This window comes from Mauremys reevesii, linkage group 3 (genome assembly GCF_016161935.1).
Source record: "Mauremys reevesii isolate NIE-2019 linkage group 3, ASM1616193v1, whole genome shotgun sequence".
NCBI lineage: Eukaryota > Metazoa > Chordata > Testudines > Geoemydidae > Mauremys > Mauremys reevesii.
Genome location: NC_052625.1, coordinates 51,346,208 through 51,373,370, shown reverse-complemented (window position 1 = coordinate 51,373,370; position 27,163 = coordinate 51,346,208). Strand labels below are relative to the sequence as shown.

The window sequence follows — 27,163 nt, the reverse complement described above, 5'->3', positions numbered from 1 at the left end:
AATGAGCGTTTTCATTTTCAATTTGCAGATATTTTTATATCATTAGTAAGGATACGATTCTGTCACAAGTATTTTGAGTAAAAATCCCTAAGGAAGGGGAGGACAAGCAGAGCGCTGCTGCGGCTTGCAGCCGCTCCTGCCCCGCCACTGCTCGTGCAGCAGGGGCTGATATAACCCTGGCCAGTTGCTGCTTTGGCAGTCCCGAGGCTGCTAGTTACAGAGGTCCCGGAAAGTCCTCCATGACAGAATCCTATCCTTAATCACTGGCTATATTTTTTGGTCTTGTGGTTAAGGGACTAAACAGGGACTCTGGAGAGCTAGGTTCTTTTCGTGTCTCTGTCACAGGCTTCCTTGTGATGTTGGGCAAGCCACTTAATTTCTATGTGCCCCGATTCCTCTAGTATGGAATGAATACAATAGTGCTTCCCACCTCTGAGGGGGTGTTGTGAAGCTAAATTCATTAATGTGTTTGAAGCACTCATACTACAGCAACGGCAGCAACATGGAAAGAGAGGTAGGTGAACCTGCTCTAATACTGTCAATTAGTTATGTTACCAAAAAAAGGAGCACCCTACCTTGAGATCACGATGAACAATGCACTTTTGATGACAGTATTGCACAGCAGATACAATCTGAAACAACAACATTTTCAATAAGAATTAATTTGAATCCCTATATAATTAGGGTTTTTCATAGCTTCTACTTAATTTTGCCTCCTAGTATGCATTAGTGGAGAATGAAGTATTTTCACATACAGGGAGTGTAAAAATCCTTACAGCAACTGATGTTCTCTTAGGTGTTTGTGCATCCCCAGTGCCGGAGATCGGGACTTTTTTTTTTGATTAGCAGTGCTTACCAGCCTGAGCCTGTGCTCCAGCACCTTCATGCCCCTCTTCAAGGTTATAAAAAGAGTTATAACGATGGAGTCTTCTACCCCTTCTGATGTTTTTGGAGCTACAGAACTTTAATACACAGAAACACCCAGCGCTCTTTTTAATAGAGAAGGAGGTCTGCTCACAAAGAGAAGGATCCTGGGAGCCCAGATCTGAGGCTGGCCTCAAGCATTTATGGGGAAAGTACATTTTCAGTCTGGCCTCTCTGAACTTTTGTATTCACTTTGAAAATGAACAGCAAATTGAACATTTGCTAAATATATGCCCTTCCCCTAAGCAAAATAAACAAACATTTGGTAGTAGGATGGCAATACCACATAAAGGGAAATATTTGAAACCAGGTGATTTTGGCTTAGCAACGAAGACTAAGAACCCAGTATTAGGCAGTCAAGAAATTAAGAACAAAGCTACCCAAATGAAACCTATACTAAATATAATTCCTAAATTATACATAAATATTTACTAACTAATCCTATGCAAAACACAAACACACAGACAAAATGGACAGCGCTAGTCATTTCATCTCAGCCTACGCCACAGTCAGAAGTTACTGAGAGACGGCTGGCCCACATTGAACCTTTTCTACCCTCAGGCAGGGGTTGCACAAGTGCTCTGAGCTGTAAGCACAAGCCAACAAGTACTGCTAGTCCAAAAAGGTCCAAATATCCTGTGTTGGGGCTGCACAAACACCCTAAAATGGAATATTTAAAGACAATCACTCAAAGAAGAAATATCCATTTAAACACTTTTCCACTATGTTCTTATTTTAGTGAACGATATGCCATAACTTTTATATCCTATGTTATTCAGCTACCACATTATAAATTACTAATTTGTTGATATTAATCTTTTAACCCAGAGAACACACTCCATAAATGGTAAAAGGTATTTTTATGTTATTTATCCTTCTAGGGTTAAGCATCCAAAACTTCAGGGCAAAAGATTTCAATACAGAACACAGTCCTCAAAGTAACAGAAAATTATCAACATATGAAGGGAATCACTTTAAATTAATTTAGCCCATTGAATGCGGCATCATTCTAGTCGAATTACTTTATTCAATACAGTACTAGCAAATGCTGTTTGAATGACTGTATATCACAGATGAATGTAATGAAGATTTTTTAAAATTTTAATAAATATAGACTTCCCCCTTTCAGACTCTCTCCTCATACGCTCTCCTGTTACTCAAATGACTGAATGGACTTTGCTCAGTTTCCCAAAAATATTACTTCTAGGAAGAGAGAAAGCATATATATTTTCAGCCCAAATGGAGAATTTTAGAGGAAGTTGTGAACATGTGACAAAAAATAAGGCTAAAACATAAGTTTAATTTTCTCTATTACAGAAACTATAATGAAATGAAGAGATTAGCATGAGGAGACTTCAACAAGTAAGTTAATTTGGTATTAAGTTAGTTTCTTTATATGGTTATTTTGCATCTTAATTTTGAAAAAATCAAACACCAAGTTATATAAATAGCTTATTATATCTAAACAAACAAATGTGCACAAGTAAAACCTTCCCCTAATCCTCTTGACAGTAACCATACATGAAGATTAGTACTCGGGAAAGAAGTAAGGATGTTAGAGTATTTTAAAAAGTGTACCCCTAATAAAATACATGACATATTATAAATGAGTAAACTAAATGTTTATATAACCATATAACAACCTCACTGAAGAACATCTGTTTATTTCAGGAGACTCAACGAGTTAATAAAATCTGAAGTGAGTCATAGTGAAAGAAATTTGGTTCCTCAAGAATATCGATTAACAAGAGCTTAAACAGTCTGTTTCTATTTTTAAATTATGCTCAGGATCTAGGTATTTTCCTCTTGAGGGATTTTTCCATTCTAGCTTTAATATATATCACTACAAGTATGAACTTTTACTTTTTTTTTTTTTAAAAGTCAAATATTTTTTAGTTCAAGTTCATTAAAGATATTGTAAACAGAAACAAATTTCATACCTGCCTAAATTTTGCACGTGCCTCCTTTTCTTTCATTCTTCCATGTGCAACTAAGTAGTCAAACACCTCTCCTGAACCAGAAAAAGATGAAGCATAAGTTATCTTGCTCAGGTTTTATTATTTATACCAGACTATCAAGAAGAAAAACACCCATATACCATGAATTTGGGCCAGATGCTCAGCTAGTGTTAACAGTTGTAGCTCCATCAACTTCAATAGAGGATCTGATCCTCTATGTACAAAAAACCTCAACGTATATATGTGCAAAAATCCACCCACACAAGTTACTGACTGGGCTTATCAAGGAAAAACACTGTCTGCAGGTTTCAGAAAACAGACTAGTCAGTTTATTAAAACCATTTCAAATATGCCCACAGTCTTGAGGGGGAAGCAGTCAGGAAAGATTCCTTTTTACTGCTTGTATTTGTGTTCACTGTTCAGACAACAGAGTTATTGCAGACCTACAAGAACAGATTCCTTTCTAGTAAGACTTCAGTTTTTTAAATTCTTATATTAAAATGGGCATTAAATGAAAGACCAATTTAAAGTGCAGTTAGGGTAATAAAGAATAACTATGTAAAAGGGATAAGGTTCTAGGTGTAAGGGGTGGCACCTTCTTAGACACCAGATTTGCACTGCATGTCTTCACATCAGTTTTATTTTGTGAGAAGTTTAAGGCCAAAAAGCTCTTCACCAAATGGCTCTCAGATTCTCATTGCTAGTGGTCTCTCTCTCCCATGGTATATGACAAACAGCCATCTCCAGTTGGTGGAAGCTCCACTCCCTTCCAAACAGGGATTTCAATGGGTACCAATTGTGTTCCCACAATTCACCTGGCTTTCTTTTCAGTCTGCCTGGCCAGCTGTCCCATGTTCTTATCCCCAACTCCCAGACCTTCTTGCCTCTGTTGCACTGCTCTGACACAAAGTCAAGATGAGAGGCAGGTGCTCTCTCTATTGCTGATGTAAGTATAAGGATGGGAGACACACAAGGCCTGAGCCTCTGCTAGAATGAAAGTCAGATTATCTCCTGGTATATCATCAAAAACAACTACACAAACATTTGTAAATTAAAGTAATCTACTGTGCATAACACTGTTTATTGACAGCAGAACTGTACCTTGAAGTTCTGATTGGGGACTCCATGAGGCAGACAGCCAACATGCAATACACAAGACATAACACAACCCCAGATGTCAAAATTGGTTTCCGTTGTGCATCTTTGCATGAAGATTTACTTTCCACTTTTCAGTTTACCTACAAAACTGGAGTTCAACAACTACTTACCCCCACTGGCATATTCCATTACCAAATACAGTGTTTTTTCTGTTTCAATAACTTCAAATAATTTTACTGAAAGAAAAAGGAATGAAAGATTGCATCAAGCAGCAAAAATTCATCAAAATTTAAAAAACACAGCCCAAACACTTATTCTTTAAATTAATACAATTTATTAACCAGTGATACCACCAAGCCAGAAGATTTAATCAGTTTTGAAAAAAAGGAGAATTAAGTTGTAAGAACATCATGGCTATATAAAATGTTTTACAACTTTCTCCGGAGTATCTCACAAACACTATACAAAAATGAAATCCATGCTGAAATTAGTGTTTAGTTTCACACAGGAATTCTTACCAAAAAACATACAAAAATCCCAAGCAAATTACTTCTCTATTACAAACGCTCCAGGTTAGAGAAACTGTGGAGTTCTGATCAACTTAAAAAGACCCAAAGTTTAGGTGCCAAAGTGAGAGATATTCTAACTGTCATAATCTGAAAGGCTTTCCCAATCAGAATATAACACTAATAAAACTACCATTGTCACAGGTGGGACGGAGGGGGACCAGTAGGAGCTTAGAATGCTGGAAATGCAGCACACTCAGCCCTAAGAATGGAGACGAGGGAGTACCTAGTATGTAATAACTTGTCCATACCTTGTATGCAACAAGCCCTCTGGCCGATTCAGGAACATTAACTGTCTCTGGAACAAGACTGTCCAGCCCTCCTCAGCCAGAAGAATTGTCATCACAAAGTAGGACTCTGAAGGTGGGGGGAACTAAAGCAGAAAGGGAAAATTACATACTTTGTAACTTGGTTGCTCTGAAGATAGCACTTTGCAGGTTTCTCGGTCCTAGGTCCTAGTTTCTTAGTGAGAGTGGCAGAACTCATTAGCTCTAAGGCTTCTTAACCCATTTGAGCAATAGGAAGAGTACGAGCCAGATCCCCTATTGGACATCAGAGGAAATGGCTAACGCTCAGCAAGGAGGTGGTGTCTGATTGAACAAGTTATCCTCTACGAGCCAAATTTCTGCTTGCCTTACTCATGTATCCCACTGAAGTAAACAGGACAAGAGCAGGATTTGGCTCTGAGTGTTCATCTATCTTAAAGATTTAATGGGTAAATAAAAACAAATATCTAAAACATATTCAAACAAAATAGATAAGAGTATAATAATAAAGTCACCAGAAAAACAAATCCAACTCCTACCTATACTGGGATGATTCAATATCTTCATTATTCGTACTTCTCGAAACAACTGTTGAGAAAACAAAATAGCTTTATTCAAACTGTGCTTACTAGGGAAAAGCTACTTCAGACATGCTGCTTTATACAGGGAATGGAAGGTGAACGGCAATTTAAGATGATATTAACATAGCCTTTTATGTTATAATCCAATACTAGACAATTACATTATTCACTGTACTAGATAGACATCAAACTCATTTTGTGGACAGCACTGTATTACATTTTTATTATAACGTTTGGCTGGGTCTAAAAACCTAAGGTCATTTACTATCTTCAATGCGCAACAAAACTACACTTGTTTCAAAACAAGGTATGCAAAAAGATATGTAGGCTCTTGTATAGTAACAGCTTCTAGAGTTTCCATTGGCTTGAAACAACAAAGGGCATTTGCAGGACCTATTGCTATTTCTGCCCTTTTGTTTATTTGGCAATTTGCATATATATGTAATTAATTACCCAGTCTGTGTACATAACTCAGTGTGTGTGCACAACTTCGTGTTTCTGGTGTTGGAGAAAAAAACTGGACTGTGAAGTATAATTAGGCTTCAGGGGTCAGGGCCGGCTTTATTAACTGCGGGGCCCGATTTGAATACCCGATGGCGGTCCAGGGCTTCGGCGACATTTCGGCGGCGGGGGGTCCACTCAGGGTCTTCCGTGGCACCAAAGGACCCCCCACCGCCGAAATGCTGCCGAAGACCCCCCAGAGTGGACGCCCTGCCGCCGAAATGCCGCAGAAGACCCTGGAGAGGACCTCTGCCGAGTGAATAAAAAAAAAATTAAAAAGGCATCTAAGGGGCGGGGCCCAATTCCAGGGAATCGGGCGAATCAGCCTAAAGCCGGCCCTGTCAGGGGTAACACAACATGAATATGAATGGAATCAATTCACACATACACAGCTGAACAATACCTACATCACATCACATCTGAAAGGGTACACATCCATAAGGGCTACACAATTTTTTAGTTTTAAGACTATATAAAAAGTGTGGCAGGTGTGCAACAGCAGTAACAACTCTGATGATTCTCCCCCCTCCCCCTCTTTACTGAAATTGTGAGATGTCGTGAAAATCTCAGCTCTTCTTTAACAAAAATTCTAGCACTCATGGTTGCAGAGAAAAGCTTGAAAAAGTGAAGTAAGCATACCCTAAAGGCTCAAAAACCAGAAGGTAAATTAAAGGAACTCCAGATTTATTTTTTTACAGTCATGATTTTTGAATGTTTGGGGTTTGGCAATACTGATAACACCTGAGCTTTCCTTCACTGAACAACGAACATACTTCTGTTGTCAAAGGTATTTGCTGTGCTTGACGCTCTCCAGCCTTATGCTTAGGATGGACGTGTTGCAGAAGTCCTGTGCTGAGATACAAGAAAGCCTCACACAGCTTTGGCAAACTGTCCGACTATCTCAGCGACTATGAATGCTATATCCTGTCCCTTCTTTGAAAAAAGCTGGCTAAATCCACAAGTGAGGTTCAGGAGCAAAGACAGCAGTAACCCCTGGACACCTCTGGGGACTTGGGACTGAGGGAAATTTCCAAAAGAAAGGGCATTGCTGACAGAGAGGAATACTGCTAACTCTCCCAAAAAGATTAACTGCCCTTTTTGTATTCTGCAACTAGCACAAACTAAAAATAGAAACAATCACAATTATTTTCCTTAGACTAGATTGAACATTTTCTACTTAGTGCACATCCTGGTTCCCCTCTTCTTAACTACATTTAATATGATTTTGAAAATTAAGCTTTTGATCAAGCAAAAGTCTCACGAGTAGATATTTTCACTGGTTAAATGTTTCTAGCAGGACGCCATCCTTTCTCCTTATATAAATGTTCAACAACTGCCTTCAAAGGAGATAAAAAGAATATATGTGAGACTGTCTGGGGAGCGGGGAGAAGAACCAAATGAAAGGCAACATCATACAGTTTACATTAGTTAATCTGGATCTAAAAATACGGCTGTCTGGTAAATAATAATATTGTGCTAGTATTTGTGTTACAAAGTGTTTTTGCTTTTCCATGAACTCAATTATTCCAATACAAATTTGTCAGGTAGACTCTGTTTTGTGTTTTGGTATTTTGATTTTGTACATTACATCTGAATTGCTCACAATTATGAAAAGCAATCCAATTAAACAAATTTGTCTGAAATGACCGGACGCAAGATAACAAATCTAAAGCAGCAACCTGTAGAGCATGAAAATTTCAGAAGAACTTCTAGGCAGACATCTGAAAAACTGCAATATTGACAGGAAGACAACAAAGACAGGCTGCACAACATAATAGTATTAGTGTCTAAATATAAGTTACTTTTAATGAACTCATGTCTGCCAAAGCAGGATTAAAACACTACACTTCCATAAATAAAAGGATTTAGAATCTGGAAGGAAAATCCTAAAGAAATACAATTTTACATTTAATCTGAAGCATGTAGTAATTGCCAATATTATTATTCTGTTCAAAGATTCCAAAGGGATTAAAAGTTTACTAATTAGTTTAAGACTCAAATGGATTTCACAGTGACTGACAATTTACATCCTATGCAAATATATAACAAGAAAAAGGCAAATTGAAAAGCAGACCAAAAAAATCTGCTTTCCTAAAGCCAGGTCATGAGAGACTAAAGCAGGGGCGAGCAAACTTTTTGGCGTAAGGTCCACATCGGGTTTCTGAAATTGTATGGAGGGCTGGTTTGGGGAGGCTGTGCCTCCCTAAACAGCCAGCTGTGGCCCGGCCCTGCCCCCTATCCGAGCGCCCCTGCTTCTCACCCCCTGATGGCCCCCCTGGGACTCCTGCCCCATCCAACACCCCCTGTTCCCTGACGGCACCCCCTGGGACCCCTGCCACATCCACTACCCCCTGTCCCCTGATGGCCCCCGAATCTCCCGCCCCTGACTCTCCCCCCACACCCCATTCAACCCCTCCTCTCATTCTTGACTGCCCCCCCCCCGGGACCCCTGCCCCATCCAACCACCCCCAGAACCCCTGCCCCCGCCACCCCATCCACCCCCTCCTTCCTGACTGCCCCCATTCAACCCCCTGTTCCCCGCCCTCTGACTGCCTTGACCACTATCCACACCCCCAGCCCCCTGACCACCACCCCAAACTCCCCTGTCCTCTAGCCAACCCCCCCTGCTCTCTGCCCCCTTACTGTGCTGCTTGGAGCACCAGTGGCTGGCGGTGCTACAGCCACACCTCCCAGAGCACCAGGACAGGAAGCCCTGCCGCCCAGCTGGAGCCAGCCACGCCACCGCGCAGCACAGAGCACCGGGTGATGCCACCCAGCAAGAGCTCGCAGCCCCACCACCCAGAGCATTGCGCCAGCGGTGCAGTGAGCTAAGGCTGCGGGGGATGGGGCAACACCGGGGAGGGGCTGAGGGCTAGCCGGCCGGGCAGGAGGGTCCCGTGGGCCGGATGTGGCCTGCAGGCTGTAGTTTGCCCACTAGACTGGACTAGAGCCATAAAGGGATTTAGGCACCTAACTGCTGCTTTAGAAACATAAATCCAAAACTGAAATCCTCAAAAACCCAGCAGGCACTTGTATTCCCTAGATGTCTGAATTTGAACCAGAGGTGATGCACAAAACTGCATCAATCCTGATGCCTGACACTTAGTTCATACCTAAGCACCAGCAGGATCCTCCAACTATGCATTCTTCTGCCTCTCTCACCTGTGAGCTTGAGCTGGTGGGCCTGTTATGATGAGTACACAGCAGCCGCAGGTGATAGTGATACTTCCCCTTTTTACCCTATAGCCCAGTGGTCAGGGCACTCACCCAGAATGTGGGAAACTAGGCAGAACAGGGATTTGAACCCAAATGTGGGGCAGGAATTTGAAGCCATGTCTCCCAGATCCCAGGTGAGTTCCTTATCCACTGGGCTATAGGGTATTCTAGGGTGGGTCTCTCTCAATCTCTCCTGCTGAAGCTGTTCCACTTCCTATGAAATACTCAGTCATTGCAGCAGGGACTGGAACCTGGGTCTTCTGAGTGCGTGCCCTAACCAGAGAACTATAGTCATTTTCACTCTCTCTGACCCACTGACTAAATATTTTATACAAAGTGGAACAGCTTTAACAGAAACGATTGAGAGATCCACTCCACAATATCCTAGAACCCAGTGATTAGGGGACTCACCTGGGATATAGGATACCTGGGTTCAAATCCCCTGCTCTGCCTGATTTGGAGAAGGGAACAGAAAACAGGCTTAGACTCTGCTATACCCCAATGATGATCAAGTGCGATGGGGCAGTACACTGCATACAGCAAACAGCTGAAGCTGCATACCATTTTTTATTACAGAAACTTTTCAAACACCAAGTTCCAAACTCTAAAATCTGGAGCTACACACTAAGTAGATGTCTTGGCCTCAGCAACATGGTTATTCAATCTCTTCCCTAAAAAACTTCTCTCCTTACAACTGCCTGGTCATTACTGAAACTACCCAGTATAGGACCAACCTGTTATAGAAACCTTCCTAGGCATACTTTTCTGATAGCTTGTAAGCCTGCAGCTGCTTGTCTCTGCCACATTTCAAGTGGCCTTTTAGCTGGTACCTTGCCCCGTCCCAGCCTGTAGGCATTCCTAGTATGTTTTCTCTTACTATGGAAATTCAGTTTCAAACCTAACTCACAACAGTGAAGTTATACAGACACACCAGGCATATGTACTAAAATTTTTGTTATGATGGGAACTGGGCAATCACACCACCTCATTGCCGCTACTGGGCTTGACCATTTGCCTTCCATTCTGGCTAAATAAGGGAACAATTAAAGCCCCTTTTGTTTAATGGTAGCTGAAACAATGGAAAGTCACTGCCCAAGGAATAGACAGCATGCAAAAATGGGGCATGGCTGGGCCATGTAGTCCTAGGAGGTTGTCAGGGGGTTGATCTGATTGCACGAGAAGAAGAAGAAACAGAAAGGCCAAAGGAGCACACAGGAAAGGCAGCTAGGAAGACCAGCAGACAGCCACAGAAACACTTGTTGACCCTGAGCTTTTGAGTAGCACTCTGGCTGGAAAGAGGCTTGGAACTGTGAGCAAACAAACTATCTCCTGCTGTTTGGTTCTACTGTGTTCAGGGAAACACTATGTACATTCTTTGTAAATAAACAGGCTTGCATCAAATAATTTGATTATTATTTCATCATTAACTTCTCTCCCCATCAGAAGCAATCCATATGACCCCGAATATTGGCTAACAATATTAAGGCATTGTGAACAAGTTAAAAGAAGAAATGCAAGGTGCATTTTTTATCCTGTAGAACAAGTCAATAATACAGACAATGCCAGAGAGAGACTATGTCTACACTACAAGCTAAGGGTGCGAGTCCCATGCTTGTGTGCACATACACATGGGAATATAAATAGCAGTACAGCCACAGTAGCAGCAGCAGCAGAGGCACTGCTGAGCTGTGTTGGGTACATGCCCACCAGTTTCAGGCAGGTTTGTACTCTGCACGGCTCAGTCCTGCCTCCACTGCCGTTAGCTGTGCTACTGCAGCGACACTGCTACTTACATTCACCCGAGCTCAGTGAGAGGTAGCATAAACGTGTGTCCACAAGCAGGGGAATCACATCCCTCATTCACACTGTAGACGCAGCCTGAGAGAGAGAGAGAGAGAGAGGGAGAACATACGTAGTGTTAATGGCCAAGACATCTGCTAGGTAACTGTATAATTTTATGCCACAGGTATCAATATCAAAAAGGTATATGTAAGCTACAATCACTCGAGTCTATCATGTAACTCTTGGGCACACTACCATATGTACATTTTTAAGAGGCATATTTAATCAACAGATCATATTTAGTTTTTTTCAAAAAGCAAATTAACCAAGTTGAAATTTGGCCAGAATATTGGGGTTAATACCCCTTTTCTTGTAAGAAAGGCTATAAAATCTCTAAGAATCACTGGCTCAGAATCTGAGATTTAAATTTTGTCCTCCCTTCCCTTCCACCCACAATAGCACCTTCAGCATCACAGTATTACCATATTGTTCTCAGACATTTGGTTCACAACTGACCCAAAAGGGAAAAGAACTCCCTACTGAATCCCCAACACCACTTCCTGCAGTGCTCAACATTGCTTACTGTAGCTTGTGAGACCTGATGAGATCACAAGGTAGTATGTTTGCAAGCTACTGGTGGCACATTGAGAACACTGATACATTAAAAGTTACACAAAACCAGTAATTAAAGCAAATGTTATTCGATACTAGTTACATGAATATTAGTAATGGCATTTACAGCAGAAAAAAGGTTCTCTAATTATGGGACTATTCCACAGTGTTCTTAAAAGTGCATAGGAAGTGGGGAAAGAATGTGATCAGCTACCCAAAAAATCAGGTCTCTAAGCCTCATGATTTCAAGCGTTCAGATCATATCACACCAAGAAGTTCTGGCCAAGAGTTCCTGTAAAGGTAAAACTACTGAGACACTTTGGTGAGTTTCTAACAAAGTTCCCAAGCCAATACGATTTAAACCTAAGAGAAAAATACTTTTAAGTATTAACATTACTATAATCTAATTCATAAATTCTATTTAGGAAAACTGATTTAAACTACAGGTTGTCATAACCAAAACAAATGGTGTATTTCTCTCTTCTCTTTTGGCATAAAAACAAAATAGGTTAATGTCTTCTTAAAGATAAAGAGCATTCACTTACATTTAACTATGAGTAGTCACTTTTGATGACCTAATTCACAACTATCTGAGCTAACAAACAAAATAATTATTTAAACAACAGTCTCTCTGCCTTCCACATTGCCCTCGTCAATCTACCCAAAAAAGAAGTGCTCCAAGGTCATCCGTCTCAAACGTCAGTATGACAGTATCATTCATCCTTAAATCCTATGTTGGAACCCCCACCTCTACCACACCAAATTCAAGCTTCTTGTCATTTGTTCAAGGCCCTGCATAAAACATAGACCGCCCTTACTTATCTGCCCTCAACCGTTTTTACACTGCCCCTTCTCCCATCACTTCTACTCCAAAAATCAGGCCATTATTGCCTGCTTGTTTATCCGATTCTCACATAAACATCTTCCATACCAACCCTAATGTGTAGTATGCCATTCTTAGCTTATTTGGTAGGCCACTGCTCCCTCCAAATTTAAATTCCCTGTGGAATTCTCACTTGTGTTGTGACTCCACTAAGAAGCTAGCAGATTACACTAAGGAGGAGCTAGATACTTGGAGATATTTTAGGCAGAGCTGGTAGTGCCAGTATCCTTAAGGTTGGCCAAGACACTTCCCAATAAAAAGCCCTGGTTAGCTGTTTTTAAGAATGAGAGAGATTATATTAAAATATATACACCTCTACCTCGATATAATGCTGTCCTTGGGAGCCAAAAAAAAATCCTACCGCGTTATAGGTGAAACCGCGTTATATCGAATTTGCTTTGATCCGCCACAGTGAGCGGTCCCGCCCTCCCGGAGTGCTGCTTTACCGCATTATATCTGAATTTCTGTTATATTGGGTCACGTTATATCAGGGTAGAGGTGTATTTAAGCAAAACAGTGCCTTTTCCCTTTGTTCTTGGAAACACTGGAACTGATTTAGCCAAAATTATTATTATTATTTTGTAAAAACACCACACTGCCTGAGGCAGATACATGGCATGGAAAATTTCCATCTAAACAGTCTGGCAAAGTTACAAGCATCCAATAATAGAATCTTATAATGGATAGCATTTGGCAGTCCAACTATAGGCTTCACGACCTGCTCCACTGCTGCTGCTGCTAATAAAAAATGGACCGCCACTTACTTAAGGTAAAACATTGCAATGAACAATTACAAACTTAACCACCTTTATCATTTCCCATTTGTCTATTTCTCCAACAGCTTTTAAGCATTTTTGCTCTGTCCACACTGGAGAAAATGTTCCCTACAATTCAAAATCAGTTTTAAAACCAGTTGGAAGCCACAATGTGGACAAACCTCAAGTAGCCAGAACCATTTGTATATCCTGTGTAGCTATGCTTGTTGTCAGAAGCCTTCACTCCCCCTATCTTCAGAGGCCTTAACTACACTGGTTATAAAGACAGCTTCAGCTGCTAGAATCTGTTTTTTGCTCAGGCTCCAACTGGTTTTAAAAGCAGCTTGAATTTTTACGTAAATTTCCCTAGTGCAGGTAAGGCTTTTGTGATAAGGACTGTTAATTTTCTTGAGTTTTAGAAAGCACATAATACACTGTGAGCATTACCTAAAACAGGAACAACAGCAACAACATCATCATCATCCTCATGTTCGGCCTGTTGAAAGTTTCTTACATTATGAATAGGTTTGAAAAGTTCTAGAGAAAACATTCTATCAATTGTCAGACCATCTAACAGGAAACACACACACAGAAATATATAAAGTATGCCAGTATGAAAGAGTGAAATATGTAGGTTAGTCCAAATTATTTTTAAAAAAGCACAAAATATATGGGGTCCTAATTTGCATATCAGTTTAAAATATATAGCCTTCAATTAGGACTTTTCACTATTCACTCCAAAAACAAAAAGCAGATTGAAAAAATGAGACTCTCTCAGGTGTAATCATCGTAAACTTCTGATGTTCAGAAAGTAGTAAATACAATCCTAAAGCACATCACAAAAAGTCAAGCACTCTTCCACAAACACCAGCAGCTTCAAGGCTGCTTAACAGAAAAAGTCATTGCAATTCAGGAATATTATGTCCATATTTCCAACTTCTTGAAACTTGCATTGAGCACAAGGATGACTGATTAAAATATAGTACACATTTTACTACACAGGACTCTACAGGGAGCTTACAAAAAGAAACTGTAAGTAGTTTTGGAAGTTCTTGAGATATTATAGGTTACTACTGTTGGATTCTCAGTTGAAATCTTCCTTCATCTAATTAACAAAGAGCTGGAAGCACACAAGAAAAAAAACCTGAAAAGTGATTTGGAGATGTTATGGAACCTTTCCATTACTTAGCTAAATAATATGACACTGAGTTTTTCCTTCCCACAATTAATACTGACAATTCAAATTTCTAACACAAATTTTTTTACATCAAAATGCTGAAAACGTGTGGATAAAAAAAATTACAGAAAATGGGACAACTGAATTCAGAAATCTGTCAATTTTTTAAAAACATGCACTCCTGTCCAGCCAGCTCAGTTCTCATCAAGCCATAGCTCCGCCATATTCAGATTGGGTATATCCAAAGCTCTGAAATAGTGCAAGTGCTGAACAAACAAATAAGCTGCCAAACCTGTATTGATATCTCAGGGCAGACACATATGCTAACTCAGGGTATGGCTACACTGCAATTAAAAACCTGCGGCTTGCCTGGGCCAGCTGACTTGGGCTCATGGGGCTCTGCTAAAGAGCCATTTAATTGGACATAGACATTTGGGCTCGAGTTGGAGCCCAGGGACTAGGTCCCTTCAAGGTAGGAGGGTCCTAGAGCCGGAGCTCCAGATAGCACAAACGTTTACACCACAATTAAGCGGTCCCTTAGTCTGCGAGTCACCTAGCATGGGCCAGCTACAGGTGTCTTATTGCAGTGTAGACATACCCTCAGTTAGTCAAGTTTATCTAGACTGGAGAGACTAATGTTGTGTTAGTGTTTTCCCTATAGGACTACAAGTTTTTCATTTTGGACAACAACATGTCTATGTCTGAAGAATAAATATGCTGGTGAAGTTAATCTCTCTGTATATATGTTTTAGGTTTCATTTTATAAAAAATGAAGTTTCTTCCTCCCCATCCCCAAAAAAGAGTGGATTTAAAAAAAAACAAAAAACAGGGAGGGTAAAAGCCACCAATGAACTAAGATCTGAGCCACAGGAAGTTTATTAGCTTCCAGTGCTGACACCTAGATACTGAGTATGACTGGTCAAACAGGCTTTTAAAGAGTAATTGCATTCAAGTAGGTCACTGCTAGTACACTTCTGGGAGAGACATGATTTTCCCCAAGCAAAATAATCAAGTTTGTTAGTCATCTGCAAACAAGTCAGACTCAAAGGTCTCACATTTGAAGCATAAGAATTAAGAATAAAAAAAAAAAATACAAGTTCTCTCAGACATCCTAATTTTTGTACCAGGATTTCCTTTGTACAACTACTGTATGTTAATACATAATTAATGTGTATTACATGCAGTCTTAAGCAAGCCATTTTGCAACACTATCATAAATCCAGAATCCCCCAATACCAAATCTAAATTTCAGAATATTTTTTATTAATCAAACAGCTTTCCTAATCTTCCTCAGGACATAGTAAAAGTTTTATTGGGAAACAGGCATTGGTAAATATCTGAAGTTTGACCTTTTCACCTTCTTTTAACTTCATCAGGTCTTACTGTACCAGTTGGCCTTACTAAGCGAAAAAGCAACAGAAGTGAAACCTTCTAAGGGCTTGATTCTGCAAAGTGCTGAGCACCCTCAACTCCCACAGATTTAAATGGGAATCAAGGGTATTCAGGACCTCTCAGGATTGAACTCCAAAAAAGCAAGCGATTTCTTGGAATGCTATGCTAAACACATTCCAGAAACCAAAATAAATCAGTGTGAGACTGTGTAATTTCTTTTGACAGAAGTCTCATGACAATGCTGACTTCCTCCACTATAAATTCTTCTCTTCCTCAATTCCGCCATTTACCCAGCCAAACAACTCTGCTTCTTCTCCACCCTGACTGGCTCCCACAATTCCAGCCACCTATTTGCTATGTGACCTCTTGCTCAAATCCTCTCCCTACTTCTTTCTGTAGAAAATTTTGCTGACTTTTTCAAAGAGAAAAATGACAAGATTGGTGTGATCTTCCCACTCTCCTTCCCTTTCCCTCCTAGCACTTTCTCCTCCTCCCCACATCACTGATGCAGAAGACCCTCATATCCACTCTTCCTCTAACTCCTCCACCTATCCCACTGACCCCATTCCAACTTGTCTTCTAATCTCTTACTCTACACTCATCTCTCCCTTAGACTTAACCTCTCCCTCTCCTCAGGTTTCTTCCCATGACAATTCAAGGATGATTTGGGGCATGTCTACACTAGAAACATAAATAGACATCTACACTACCCTCCTTCTGTTGGTGGTGTGTCCTCACCAGGAGTGCTTCTACCAACTTAAGAGGGGCAGCGTGGGGGGCGGAGAGCCTAGGTGTGACGCTGCACTCCATATGATTTCTATGAAAATATGCTAATGAGTGTGACTATAATGTAAGTGGAATATGCTTCATGCAAAAGGTCCCTTGTAAAATATCATTACAAAGCTTATAATCTACTAAGTGTGGTCATCCCATTTGTATAAATGTATCATTCTTGTATCTGAAACTAGAAATATTAAATATAACTCTGAGGGCCTATTGTAATTATGCAAAGTGGGGGCCATTAATGGTGGTTTAGAATCTTGATAGCTCCGATAAACTAAGACAATTGGTTGTAAATGGCTCTGTTTACTTGCAAGCCTTCCTGTGAGTCAGACCAAGAAGAATGAAGGCTTGGGGTTCTCCCAGGACATGTGACCATGTCACCTGGTACTGGAATCCATTTTAAACCTGGTGCTTTTCCGTTTAGAAGGAGGGGTGGGGACCCAGAGAGACAAAAGATTCCTGCCGTGTGCCAAAGCTATGTAAGGGGGTGGAACAGAACAAAGGCTGCAGTCATGAGAAATCCTCTAGCTACCACCTGAGCTGGAACAAGGGCTGTACCAGGGGAAAGGATTGGGCCTAGACTAGAAAGGAGTCTAGTCTGCAAAAGAAGCTTATTGGAACATCTCTGAGGGTGAGATTTACCAGTATTCAGTTTCTTAATGTATTAGGCTTAGACTTTCGCATTTTGCTTTATTTTGCTTGGTAACTTACTTTGTTCTGTCTGTTATTACTTGAAACCACTTAAATCCTACTTTTTATATTTAATAAAATCACTTTTGCTTATTAATTGACCCAGAGTAAGTAAGTAATACCTGGGGGAGCAAACAGCTGTGCATCTCTATCAGTGTTAGAGAGTGGACAATTTATGAGTTTAATAAAACAGATTTATTTGGAGTTTGGATCCCATTGGGAGTTGGGTGTCTGGGTCCTAAAAAATCCCACTCTTGAAACGGGAAGTCGGGTGGTCCATGTGGGATTATCTTGAATTTCATTGAAAGTGCTGCCTAAAACTGCCATTTGAAGTTTCTCCAAGACAATTCCATCCTAGACTCTCTCCAAACCATCTTCCACCCCTTGTGCTCTAGCTATCAAAGTATTTAACAATTTCTTCCCAGCCAAAACCCAGAACAAGTACTCTATTTACATCTTTCTTGACCTATTGGCTGCATCTGATGTCAACTACTATACTGTTCTTTTTAACAACTTGTCATCCCTCTGCTTTAGTTACAGTCCTCTCCTGCCAGCATACATCACTTAAAACTTTAGTGTGTCATTCGGAGCGAGTCCTGCTCACTACCCCCTCCAACTTTGTGGGGATCTCACAGGACTCCATCCCTGGTCTCCTCTTCTTCCTCTACACATTATCTCTGGACAATCTAATCCACAAACACAAATTCAGCTTTCATGTCTATACTGACTAGTAAATCTAACTCTTCACTCCAGACCTGTCTCTGCCTGTCCCAACTAAAAAAAATCTCAGCCTTTCTGACACCTCCTCATGGATGTCCTGCTGTCAGTTTAAAGTAATCATGACTAAAATAGAGTTCTTAAATTCTTAATCTTTTCTGCATAAGCCCTTCCCCATCCTTCCTTTCTCAGTCACTGTGAACATCACCAACTTCCCTGTCACTCAGACCTATAACCTAGGTTTCCCTCAACTCAGCCTCTTCACATTCAGGTACTGTATAAATCATATCACTTTGTCCTGCATAATATCTTGAAGACCAAGCGTTTTCTCTGTTCACACAGCTAAAATCCACAAGCTACAATAGTCTAACCATCATTTTTCAGCAAGCACCTTTGCATATTCTCTGATGCTGCCCCAATGAATATCCATGTAGCCACCTCACTGTTCTCCTTCAAATCCTTCCTTTAAACTCTTCTTGATGTCATGACTTAAAAGAAAAAAAAAATCTAAAAATGTATAGGCGGCTGGTTTGCTGAGACCACTGTTTCATTCTGACCAATATAATTTCATTGTTTCCTTGTGCTTCTCTGGTCTATTTTATCTACCTGCTGTCTGCAGTCTTACACTTAGTACATGCCCTGAAGAGATCACAATCTGTTATATGGTTTTACTGTGACTAGCAAAATAGGGCCCTAGCCTCTAGGCACTAGCATAATGGAAAAACAATTGTGGCAACAACAATTATGCAGGACAAAAACAATTGTGGCAATGATCAACAGTTTCAAATTAAAACATCACCATCTCTCTCAAACCAGTTAGAGGTCAACCTCACATAGATAAACTGCATATATTTTCATTATTTGGGTGCATGTCTCATCTATATTAATATTAACATTAGACAGATTATTTACAGCTCATCACTACCTCTAGAAACCAAATAGCAGTTCCTGGAGTTTTTCGGCTGTAGCGTTAGATAAAATATTTGTTCACCAAGTATCTTGCAGGTCAAGAGCCGCAAAGCATCCCTGTGAGTCTGACTATGGAATTACGAAGGCAAGGATTACCACCCTGATCTTGAGGGAACGAAATGTCTTAATTCATTGCTTCAAGTTCAGGTGCCATCCCCCTTTTTTCCCAAAATTTTTTGGCCATACAAATAGAAAGTACAGTCTTGAAAAGTAGAACTAAAGTGAGGAACACAAATATTTCCTCCAAAATGATTGTTAAACAATTGTTTTAATCAAAAAGGGTACTTAATTTTTTTTTTTTTGGTTAAAACCCTGTGCAAATGCTGTCATTTCAGAATGTAACAACAAACAAGCTATTGGGCAAATTTTCACATGCCTCAGCCACAAATTCTATTTAAAATGACAGGAAAAGAAGACAACTAGGAAAGATTTTGAGTAGGCTGGCATTTTTACAAAACACTAGCTAATCAGCAGAAGTGTTTTCAGAGTGCATCTCTTGCTTTCTACTGATTTTTTATCCCCTCTTCACACTAAATTCATCCATCCCAACACAAAGGCTAAGTAACCAAGCTTTCTATGAGGAACTGAACAAGGATGAGAGAGGTGAATTCACCCCAGCAACAGGCAGTGAGGCACATCCCAAATGGTCTCTTCTTAGCTAGCCTAAGTGGCATTAGCATGAAGATTACCTTTGTGGGGTATAGAAACTCCCCATATGGCTGTTCCCATCTACTATGGAACTTAATTAGGAAGGATAGAGGGCTTTTGTATGGATTTTCCATATTTGAGTGAACCTAAACCTTCAAGGATCAGAGGGGTAGCCGTGTTAGTCTGGATCTGTAAAAGCAGCAAAGCTCATGCTCCAATACGTCTGTTAGTCTATAAGGTGCCACAGGACTTTTTGCTGCTTTTAAATCTTAAAGAAACACTGGAAAACGGTCAAAATTTAGGACAAATGATCTGTCATGCACATACTTAAAATCAATCAATCAATCAACTGTTCACTGAAAAACCAGAAGCTCTGAGTTGGCCCCTCATGAGCCAATACAGTTATCACAACAATACAGATGGCCTATAGCAGGACACCACTTTATGCCTCAGCAGCATACATGCAATAGTCAGCACAACCAAAGATGTCTGATTTTTTATATAAAGGGGTCAAAAAAATCATCTTAACTTTCCTTGGCAGCACAGTTCAATTGTTTACAAAATTACAAAGGTTAAATTCTTACCTTTTGTAGACTGGTAGGATTTAGCTGGGTTTTATCTATTATTTTCACAGCAACCTAGCGGAAAAACAGGTATTACTAAACTTGTGAAAAGCTCTGACAAAAATGTGCATGTTAGTAGCTAAACACATTGCATATCTAATGTGCATAAACATAGCTATAAAAGTGTGCGTACAATGGGCACATTTGCCAATCTATCTTCCACTCCATCTAGCAGAATTTCTTAATAAGAATCCAACTGTGCTTTATCACTTTCCATTGCAGCTTCAGTAGCATAGTCAGCTTTACACTCCTGCCAGCACTGTGGAAAATGTAACACTGCATAGAAACACAGATGAGATCCCAACGAGATATTTTCATTTTCTTTTGGAGGTGCCTGAATTTTTTTCCAGGGGGGAACAGGAGAGGGGAGAGGCTGGGAGGGAGGAGGGAAGAGAAAAGGACAGAAAGAAAATATTTTTTCCTGAAAGGAACACACAAATAAATAATAATAGGCAACCTAACCTCTGACTTAAAAAACTATACAGCCTCTCCAAAAAAGAAAGTTTTCAGAAAAGAATTTTCAGTACAAAAATGAAAATTCTATCTTCACACATACTGCAACTGGTTCTATTTTCATTGCATTATATTTTGCAATATTAAACAAGTCTCAATAATCAAGGATGCAGTTGGAAACAATGTTAGGAACATTTATTAGAAGACTACACATGAATGCGATACAAAATACTTCATTAGCCATACTCAAAAAAGCTTACTTCTCTTCCAGTAAGAACATGTCTTGCCAGCTTCACTTTGGCAAAATTTCCTTTTCCTATTGTTTTTAGTAAGCGATAATTTCCAATGTGAGGGTGTTCTTCATTTGTAGATGTAATTGAGTTTCTACATCGGGGGATGTTTTGTCTGCTACTCGATTTGGTGGGTTGGACATGTGGTTCAGCGTATCCATCCACAGAGGTATGCTGTAAGGAAACAAAACAAAACCACACAGGTTTTAAACAGTTACAAAATACTTTAAGAGTAAAAATCTGAGTCCCCAATTTTTAAAAAATTTGATCAATAACTTTTAACTGTAGCTTAAGCAGATTTGTTGCCACTAGGTGAAGTTTGATTTATACATCAAGAAAGAAATTCAGAGGCACACTAGAGCTGCTTCTAAATGTAAGCAAGAGCGATATTTAGACTCAAAAACAATTAAAGCACACACGGTTTTTTCTTCAAATATGAAAGTGTACTATTAAAACAGAACAAATTGTGAGATAGTGTATATTTGCTAATTATCAAATCTTGATGTAAGCATCTTTGAGCCGTTAAAAAAATATAAAAGTATTTAAACTTTAAATAATCACCCTTATTTTCCTGGAAGTTATGAATAAAGAGTATATTTTTGCAAATTGCAAGAAAGATGGATTTATCATTTGTCTGAAAATGTTTCCAGTAAAACTGTGCTTGAGATGGAGAATATAAATCTTAAAAGCCAACTTTGCTCCAAAGAATATTTTTACTTTCATAACTTTTACTTCCATACTTTCTCTAGAAGAAAAATTCTGAAGTTATTAGCACCCTAGTTTTAATAAAATGGACTGTTTTCTATTTAAAAATATTCCCACATCTATCAAGTCCATTGCTAATAAGTCACCAAAACAAAGAAATAAAAAGGCTGTGCTGACCACCAGTAACAGTATCACAGTTCTACTGTGAAAGTCAGTAGGGTGATCCTACAGTGTCTCCATATCTCAGCCTTCAAATGACTACCTCTGCTTCCTGGTGTTGCACATACGACATCACATGTATATACAACATCACTTCCTCCCGCCTCAAAGCGCTACAAACTGTCCCCCACAAAAAAAAAACACACACACAAAAAAACCAAAACATGCAAGCGTTTATATCTGCACAAATTACATCTGGGCTGAGGAGGTCCCAGCTTGAAAATATCCCTTGTATTCCCTTCTTGTGTTATAAGCCAGAGTGTTAGCAAGCACTCAACTGGTATTTTACATAGAGGTATATAAAATGCATAGTACTTGTATCATTTTACTTTTTCCTTCCAAACCAGTTATTGTTAAACTCTTCCCACCTCCGCCCACACCCAAATTGTCCAACATCAATAGCAGCTGTACATATGTACTGGAAGGCAGAGTTCTGCCTTTAGTCATTATCTTCACATTGTAGGGAAGCACCTGCTTCCTTCAAGAGTATCCAAATTTACATTTGTAAATTTAAGATGAGGACAAAGCTGAATGCAGTGTTCAAGGTAAGGAACACCATTACATTATTTCTATAGTCTCTGCCCATGTAATAAGTTTAGCCCAGAATGTGGGCCTGTATTCTGTACAACAGAGACTGAAGAGGACCTACAGGTCCTGGTTGATAACCAACTGAAACAAGTTCCCACTGTGATAGGTGACTAACAGGGACAACAAGATCCTTGGATGTATGTGGGACAGATGTGAGACCTTGGAAGCATGGAAACTTAAAATGACAGCTACACTGAGATGCACAAGACAATATGGTCCATAGGCTTATTCATCAACTTGTGCATCTGTAAATGTTATATGTTTACATTTGTGAGCTAGGGATTGTATTCTAGCTATATGGGGGAGGATTACCAAGCTCCCTCCTGAGCCCAAATCAGTGGGAATGGTAAACAAATGCAGAGAAGCACCACCTCCTTGGCAGAATTGCATATAATGATTTCAACTAGGGTCAAGACGCCCAACGGACAAAGAAAGAGCTTTTATAAAGAATCAATGTAAACAAGATGCAGATTCTGCATTGTGATCCAAAAACAGACATGAAATTGTAACCAAAAGAGCAAAACCCTGCTGGAAGGATCTGAAGGACTGGAAACTGCCAGGATCTCCATATGGAAGATGGGTGACACTTGGTAAGTATAACCGGCATGCAAACTGTTTTATTATGTTTTCTCTGTAACGATTTTGTCCTCAACATGTACTATGTTTTGTGAAAGCTGGCTGATCACCAGTAAACAGTGTCAATTGTTCTTCGAGAGAGCACAAGCCGCAGATGCAGGACTAAGGTCAGACCTGCTGTGAGAGTCAAAAAGTACTGAAGGGAGACTCCAAGACTACATCCATCAGTGTGGAGGGAGAGGGATGTGGGTCTCTGCCCCTACCCTGGTAGTGAAGACAAGCTCTAAGTCGACCTAAGTTACACTACATAGCTTAGGTCGACTTACCCCAGTGTTTTCACTGCACTGCGTCAATGGGAGATGTTCTCCAGTCAACTTGCCTGGAGTACTGGATAGTGTGAACAGACAGCAACTGTGAAAAATTGGGATGGGAGTGGGGGGTAATAGGAGCCTATATAAGAAAAAGACCCCCAAATCAGGACAGTCCCTATAAAATCAGGACATCTGGTCACCCTAGTACTGGAGTTGACCGGAGTCTGCTCTGCTGTCTATTTAGCAGGTCATCACTAGACCTGCTAAATCGACACCTGCTGCACGGGTTGCACCAGCATCGATCTCCTGGGTAGTGAAGACAAGCCCTTAGAGAGGTGCCAGCTGGAGGCCTCAGACCTAAATGGGCACTCTTGGGGAGGATAACAGAGGGGGCAGAGTTGCTGTTAATCCCAGAGATGACAAGTCTGAACAAGGGAGCATTAAGTGAAAGTAGGGAGTTGGTATTACCTCTGTATACTGCATTAGTGAGACTACTAGTGGAAACCTGTGTCCAGTTCTGCTCTCCACACTTTAAAATGGACTTTGAAAAATCTGAACTGACTAAAAAAAGACCTACAAAAATCATTTAAATTCCGGAAAAGATGCCTTACGACGAGGGACTTTTAAGAAACTCAGTCTGTGATTTGATCACAGTCTAAGTCCCTGTGTTAAGTAAGAGCCTAAGTAAAAATTTTGCACACATCACGAAAAGGCTGCAGAAAGATTTTTCCTTATTATATTACAGTTGTACCTAAGTGCTAGATGCTGTACAAGCAATTTTTTTACTTTTCTTGGCTGGAATCATCTCTTACTAACTCAAGACAAGATGCAAGTATAAGCAGACTGGGGGAGAAAGGGAGAGCAGTGATTTGAATGTATGGTTACATTCTACATTTACCATCTACAACTAGACAGTGTCAGATCAAAGTTTGTTACAGCTGTAATGTATAAACAGCTGTCAGAAATACGAGTGGCACCCAACTAGACATTATGAGTTAATTTCCATAGGCATAATGGGATAAGTGCACCTTGAGTAGGGATTTAAAGACACCTGCTGGAGTAGTAGATGAACAGACAATACGCAGAGTGGAGATTTCTTCATGAGACATGTCATTTCATCCAGATTTTGCAGGGAAAAACAGTTACTAATCTTATATCAGCATCATACAAATGTAGGACCACAGTCTAAAACAGACAACACATCACCCAATAAGGGTGATTCTAGGAAGTTTCAAGGTATGAAAGACAGACAGTGTTTGGTTTGGGGGTTTTTTTTTGTTTGGTTGGTTGGTTTTTTGGGTTGTTGTTGTTTAATCTGGTTATTAGGGTTTCCATATTTAAATAAATCAGACTACCTTCCCGGATTACAGCTGTTTCATTCTCTCTTTTGCTTTCCTTTGTTGGAGACTTTGCAGCAAAGTTTGAACAAGAAACCTGAAGTGTTCACCAACCTCCTCTAAACAAACAGTATTAAACAATGTGCAGATAAGAAGAAAATCAAGATATGTCTAAAAAGTTAAATCAGTCAAATTAGATCCAAGTAAACGCTTAGACAGTGTAAGCATTGCATATGCATTATTTGGAATTACTGCATCTAACTCTGAATTTGGCACTCTGCATTTCTTACCTGTTTGGATTTCTTTTGCAGTGTAACTTTAACTCTTAAGTTTCCTGGGTTTATAATGCTTGTTTGGAGCTAATTGCAACAGCCTCGACTGTTTTTTAACCTTTAATGTTACAGTAAAGATTGGGAGTGTATATATCAGTATTTTAATGTTGATTTGTTTCTGGGAATTTCCTTACTTTTTAAAAAGTGTACACAATGTCATACACAAATACTAAAGACATCCAAAGAGAATGCTACTATGCAATATTCCTAATGATCTGAAGATAGGCACTGTATTAACATTAATGCTAGTCAGATCTTATGAAAAGAAAGATTTGATATTCAAAGCTCATTAAGGGATTCAGCAGGCAATGCACATTACACGCACTAGAAAGAAAAGCTGATGGCAGAAGAACAAGAAGCAGAAAAAGGATCTCTTGGATGAACAATACAATACCATACCATACCTTGGGTCGATCAGAAGGATTGTTTATTCACAAAGTGATTAGCAGGGGATTGTACAAAATGGGCTACCACGGTTGCAAACCTCCAGTAATAGAGATGCCACATAAGAAGAATGTACTGTGTTTTTAAAACGAATTAAGGTTAACTTTTAAGGGCAGATAGAAAGGTTACTTGCATTACAGTAACCGGAGTTCTTTGAGACGTGTGGGCCCTATGCGCATTCCATATGCTCCATGTGCCCGGAACTGGAAATTTTTTTACTAGCCGTGTCTGTTGGTCCATGACTGCTCCCTGTGCCTCCTCATGCACTCAACCAAGGGCATAAGTGGAAGCGCAGCTTGACCACCTCTGCAGTTCGTTCTCTACTGCAATCCACCTTAGGAAAGGATCTGAAGCAGGTAGTGAAATACATATACGGACTGCATATCTCAAAAGAACGCCAATTACTAAGTAACCTTTCTTTCTTTTTTGAGTGATGGTCCCTATGTATATTTCCACTGTAGTCCTAATCAGTATTCATTGAGGAAGAGGGTGCAGTGAATCAAGCTGCACCACCAACTGTAGGATTGCTGTGCCAATGGATGCTTCTGCTAAAGAAGCTTGAACCAGGGTGAAATGCCTAGTAAAGATATGCATAGAGCCCCAATGTTACCACTCTACAGAACTCCAGGAGGTGGAATACCCTGAAAAGAAGCCATTGAGTCAGGCTGGGCTCTGGTCAAGTGGGGCCTCATACTTTGAGGTGAAAGAGTCTCCAAGATCTCACAGCGAAGAATAATGCAACATGAAATCCATTCAGAAAGTCTGTGAGGAGCCTGCTTGATTCCCTTTTCCTCTGTTCACCAATAAAAACTAAGTCTCAGAGAACTCCGGAAGGGTTTCATCCTTTTCGGATAGAAAGCTATGGCCTGACAGACATTCATAGAATGGAGGCTCCTGTCTTCTCTGGTGGCATGAGGTTTTGGGTAGGTGTATGACCTGATTTAGGTGGAATTCAGAGGGAACCGTCGGAATTAAATTTGGAGTATAACCTCAAAGAAACTTTCTCTGAAAGCCATGTAGGGAGGGTCTAGCAAAAGGGCCCCGAGTTCAATTAGTCTTCTGGCAAAGGTGACAACAACAGTCAGGAAAGTCACCTTCATAGACAAATGAAGAAGGAAGCAAGGGGTCAAGAGTTCAAAGGAGGATTCATGAGCACTGACAAAACTAGATCTGAGTCCCAAGTTGGTGTCAGTTTCCGTTCCAAGGAAAAGGTTCTGGTAGGGCCTTTCAGAAACCTTACAGTCTCAAGATGAATGAAGACTGAACAGTTCTCTACTGGAGGAAGAAAAGTGCTGGTCACTGCCAAATGCACACACAGTGAACTGAGAAATGGCTTGACTTCTTTAGGGAGATAAGTTAGTCAAAGATGGTAGGGCTCTCTGAATCCTCTGAAGGCACGTGACTATGTTGGCACTACTTAGGAAAATCTCAGAGATTTTCCAAAATGGAAGAAATTTTCTAATATCATTGAGGATGGATTTTCCCTTCTCTGAATAGGACCTCTCTAAGCTCATCATCCATCCAAATACCAGAATGTCAGATGGCAGAGTGCGGAGTTGGGATGTTTGTCCTATGTCAACAGGTTCAGAAATTGCAGGATTTGTATGCATGGTTGTGCTGACATCTGTAGGAAGCTAGGAAACCAAAACTGCCTTGGCCAGCAGAGCACCACTAGAATAACAGACACACTGTCCTGCTTGATTTTTCTCAGGACTTAGGGTAAAAGATGGATGGGTGGGAAGGGATACATCACCAGCTCCTGCCCCT

At 40.2% G+C, this 27,163-nt stretch overlaps 1 protein-coding gene across 3 annotated transcripts in view; it reads right to left on the bottom strand.

The window, feature by feature from the left end:
- The window catches only part of MARK1 (microtubule affinity regulating kinase 1), a 106,358-nt gene that overhangs the window by 40,332 nt on the left and 38,863 nt on the right, over positions 1–27,163 (bottom strand). For all 3 annotated transcript variants that reach the window (XM_039530921.1, XM_039530920.1, XM_039530919.1), the window contains exons 2-7: positions 20,855–21,058; positions 20,103–20,156; positions 5,352–5,400; positions 4,151–4,216; positions 2,865–2,935; positions 576–632 (exon numbers count right to left, since the gene is read on the bottom strand). In XM_039530921.1, coding sequence (XP_039386855.1) covers positions 576–632; positions 2,865–2,935; positions 4,151–4,216; positions 5,352–5,400; positions 20,103–20,156; positions 20,855–21,058 — 501 coding nt within the window. The remainder of the gene's footprint in view (positions 1–575; positions 633–2,864; positions 2,936–4,150; positions 4,217–5,351; positions 5,401–20,102; positions 20,157–20,854; positions 21,059–27,163) is intronic.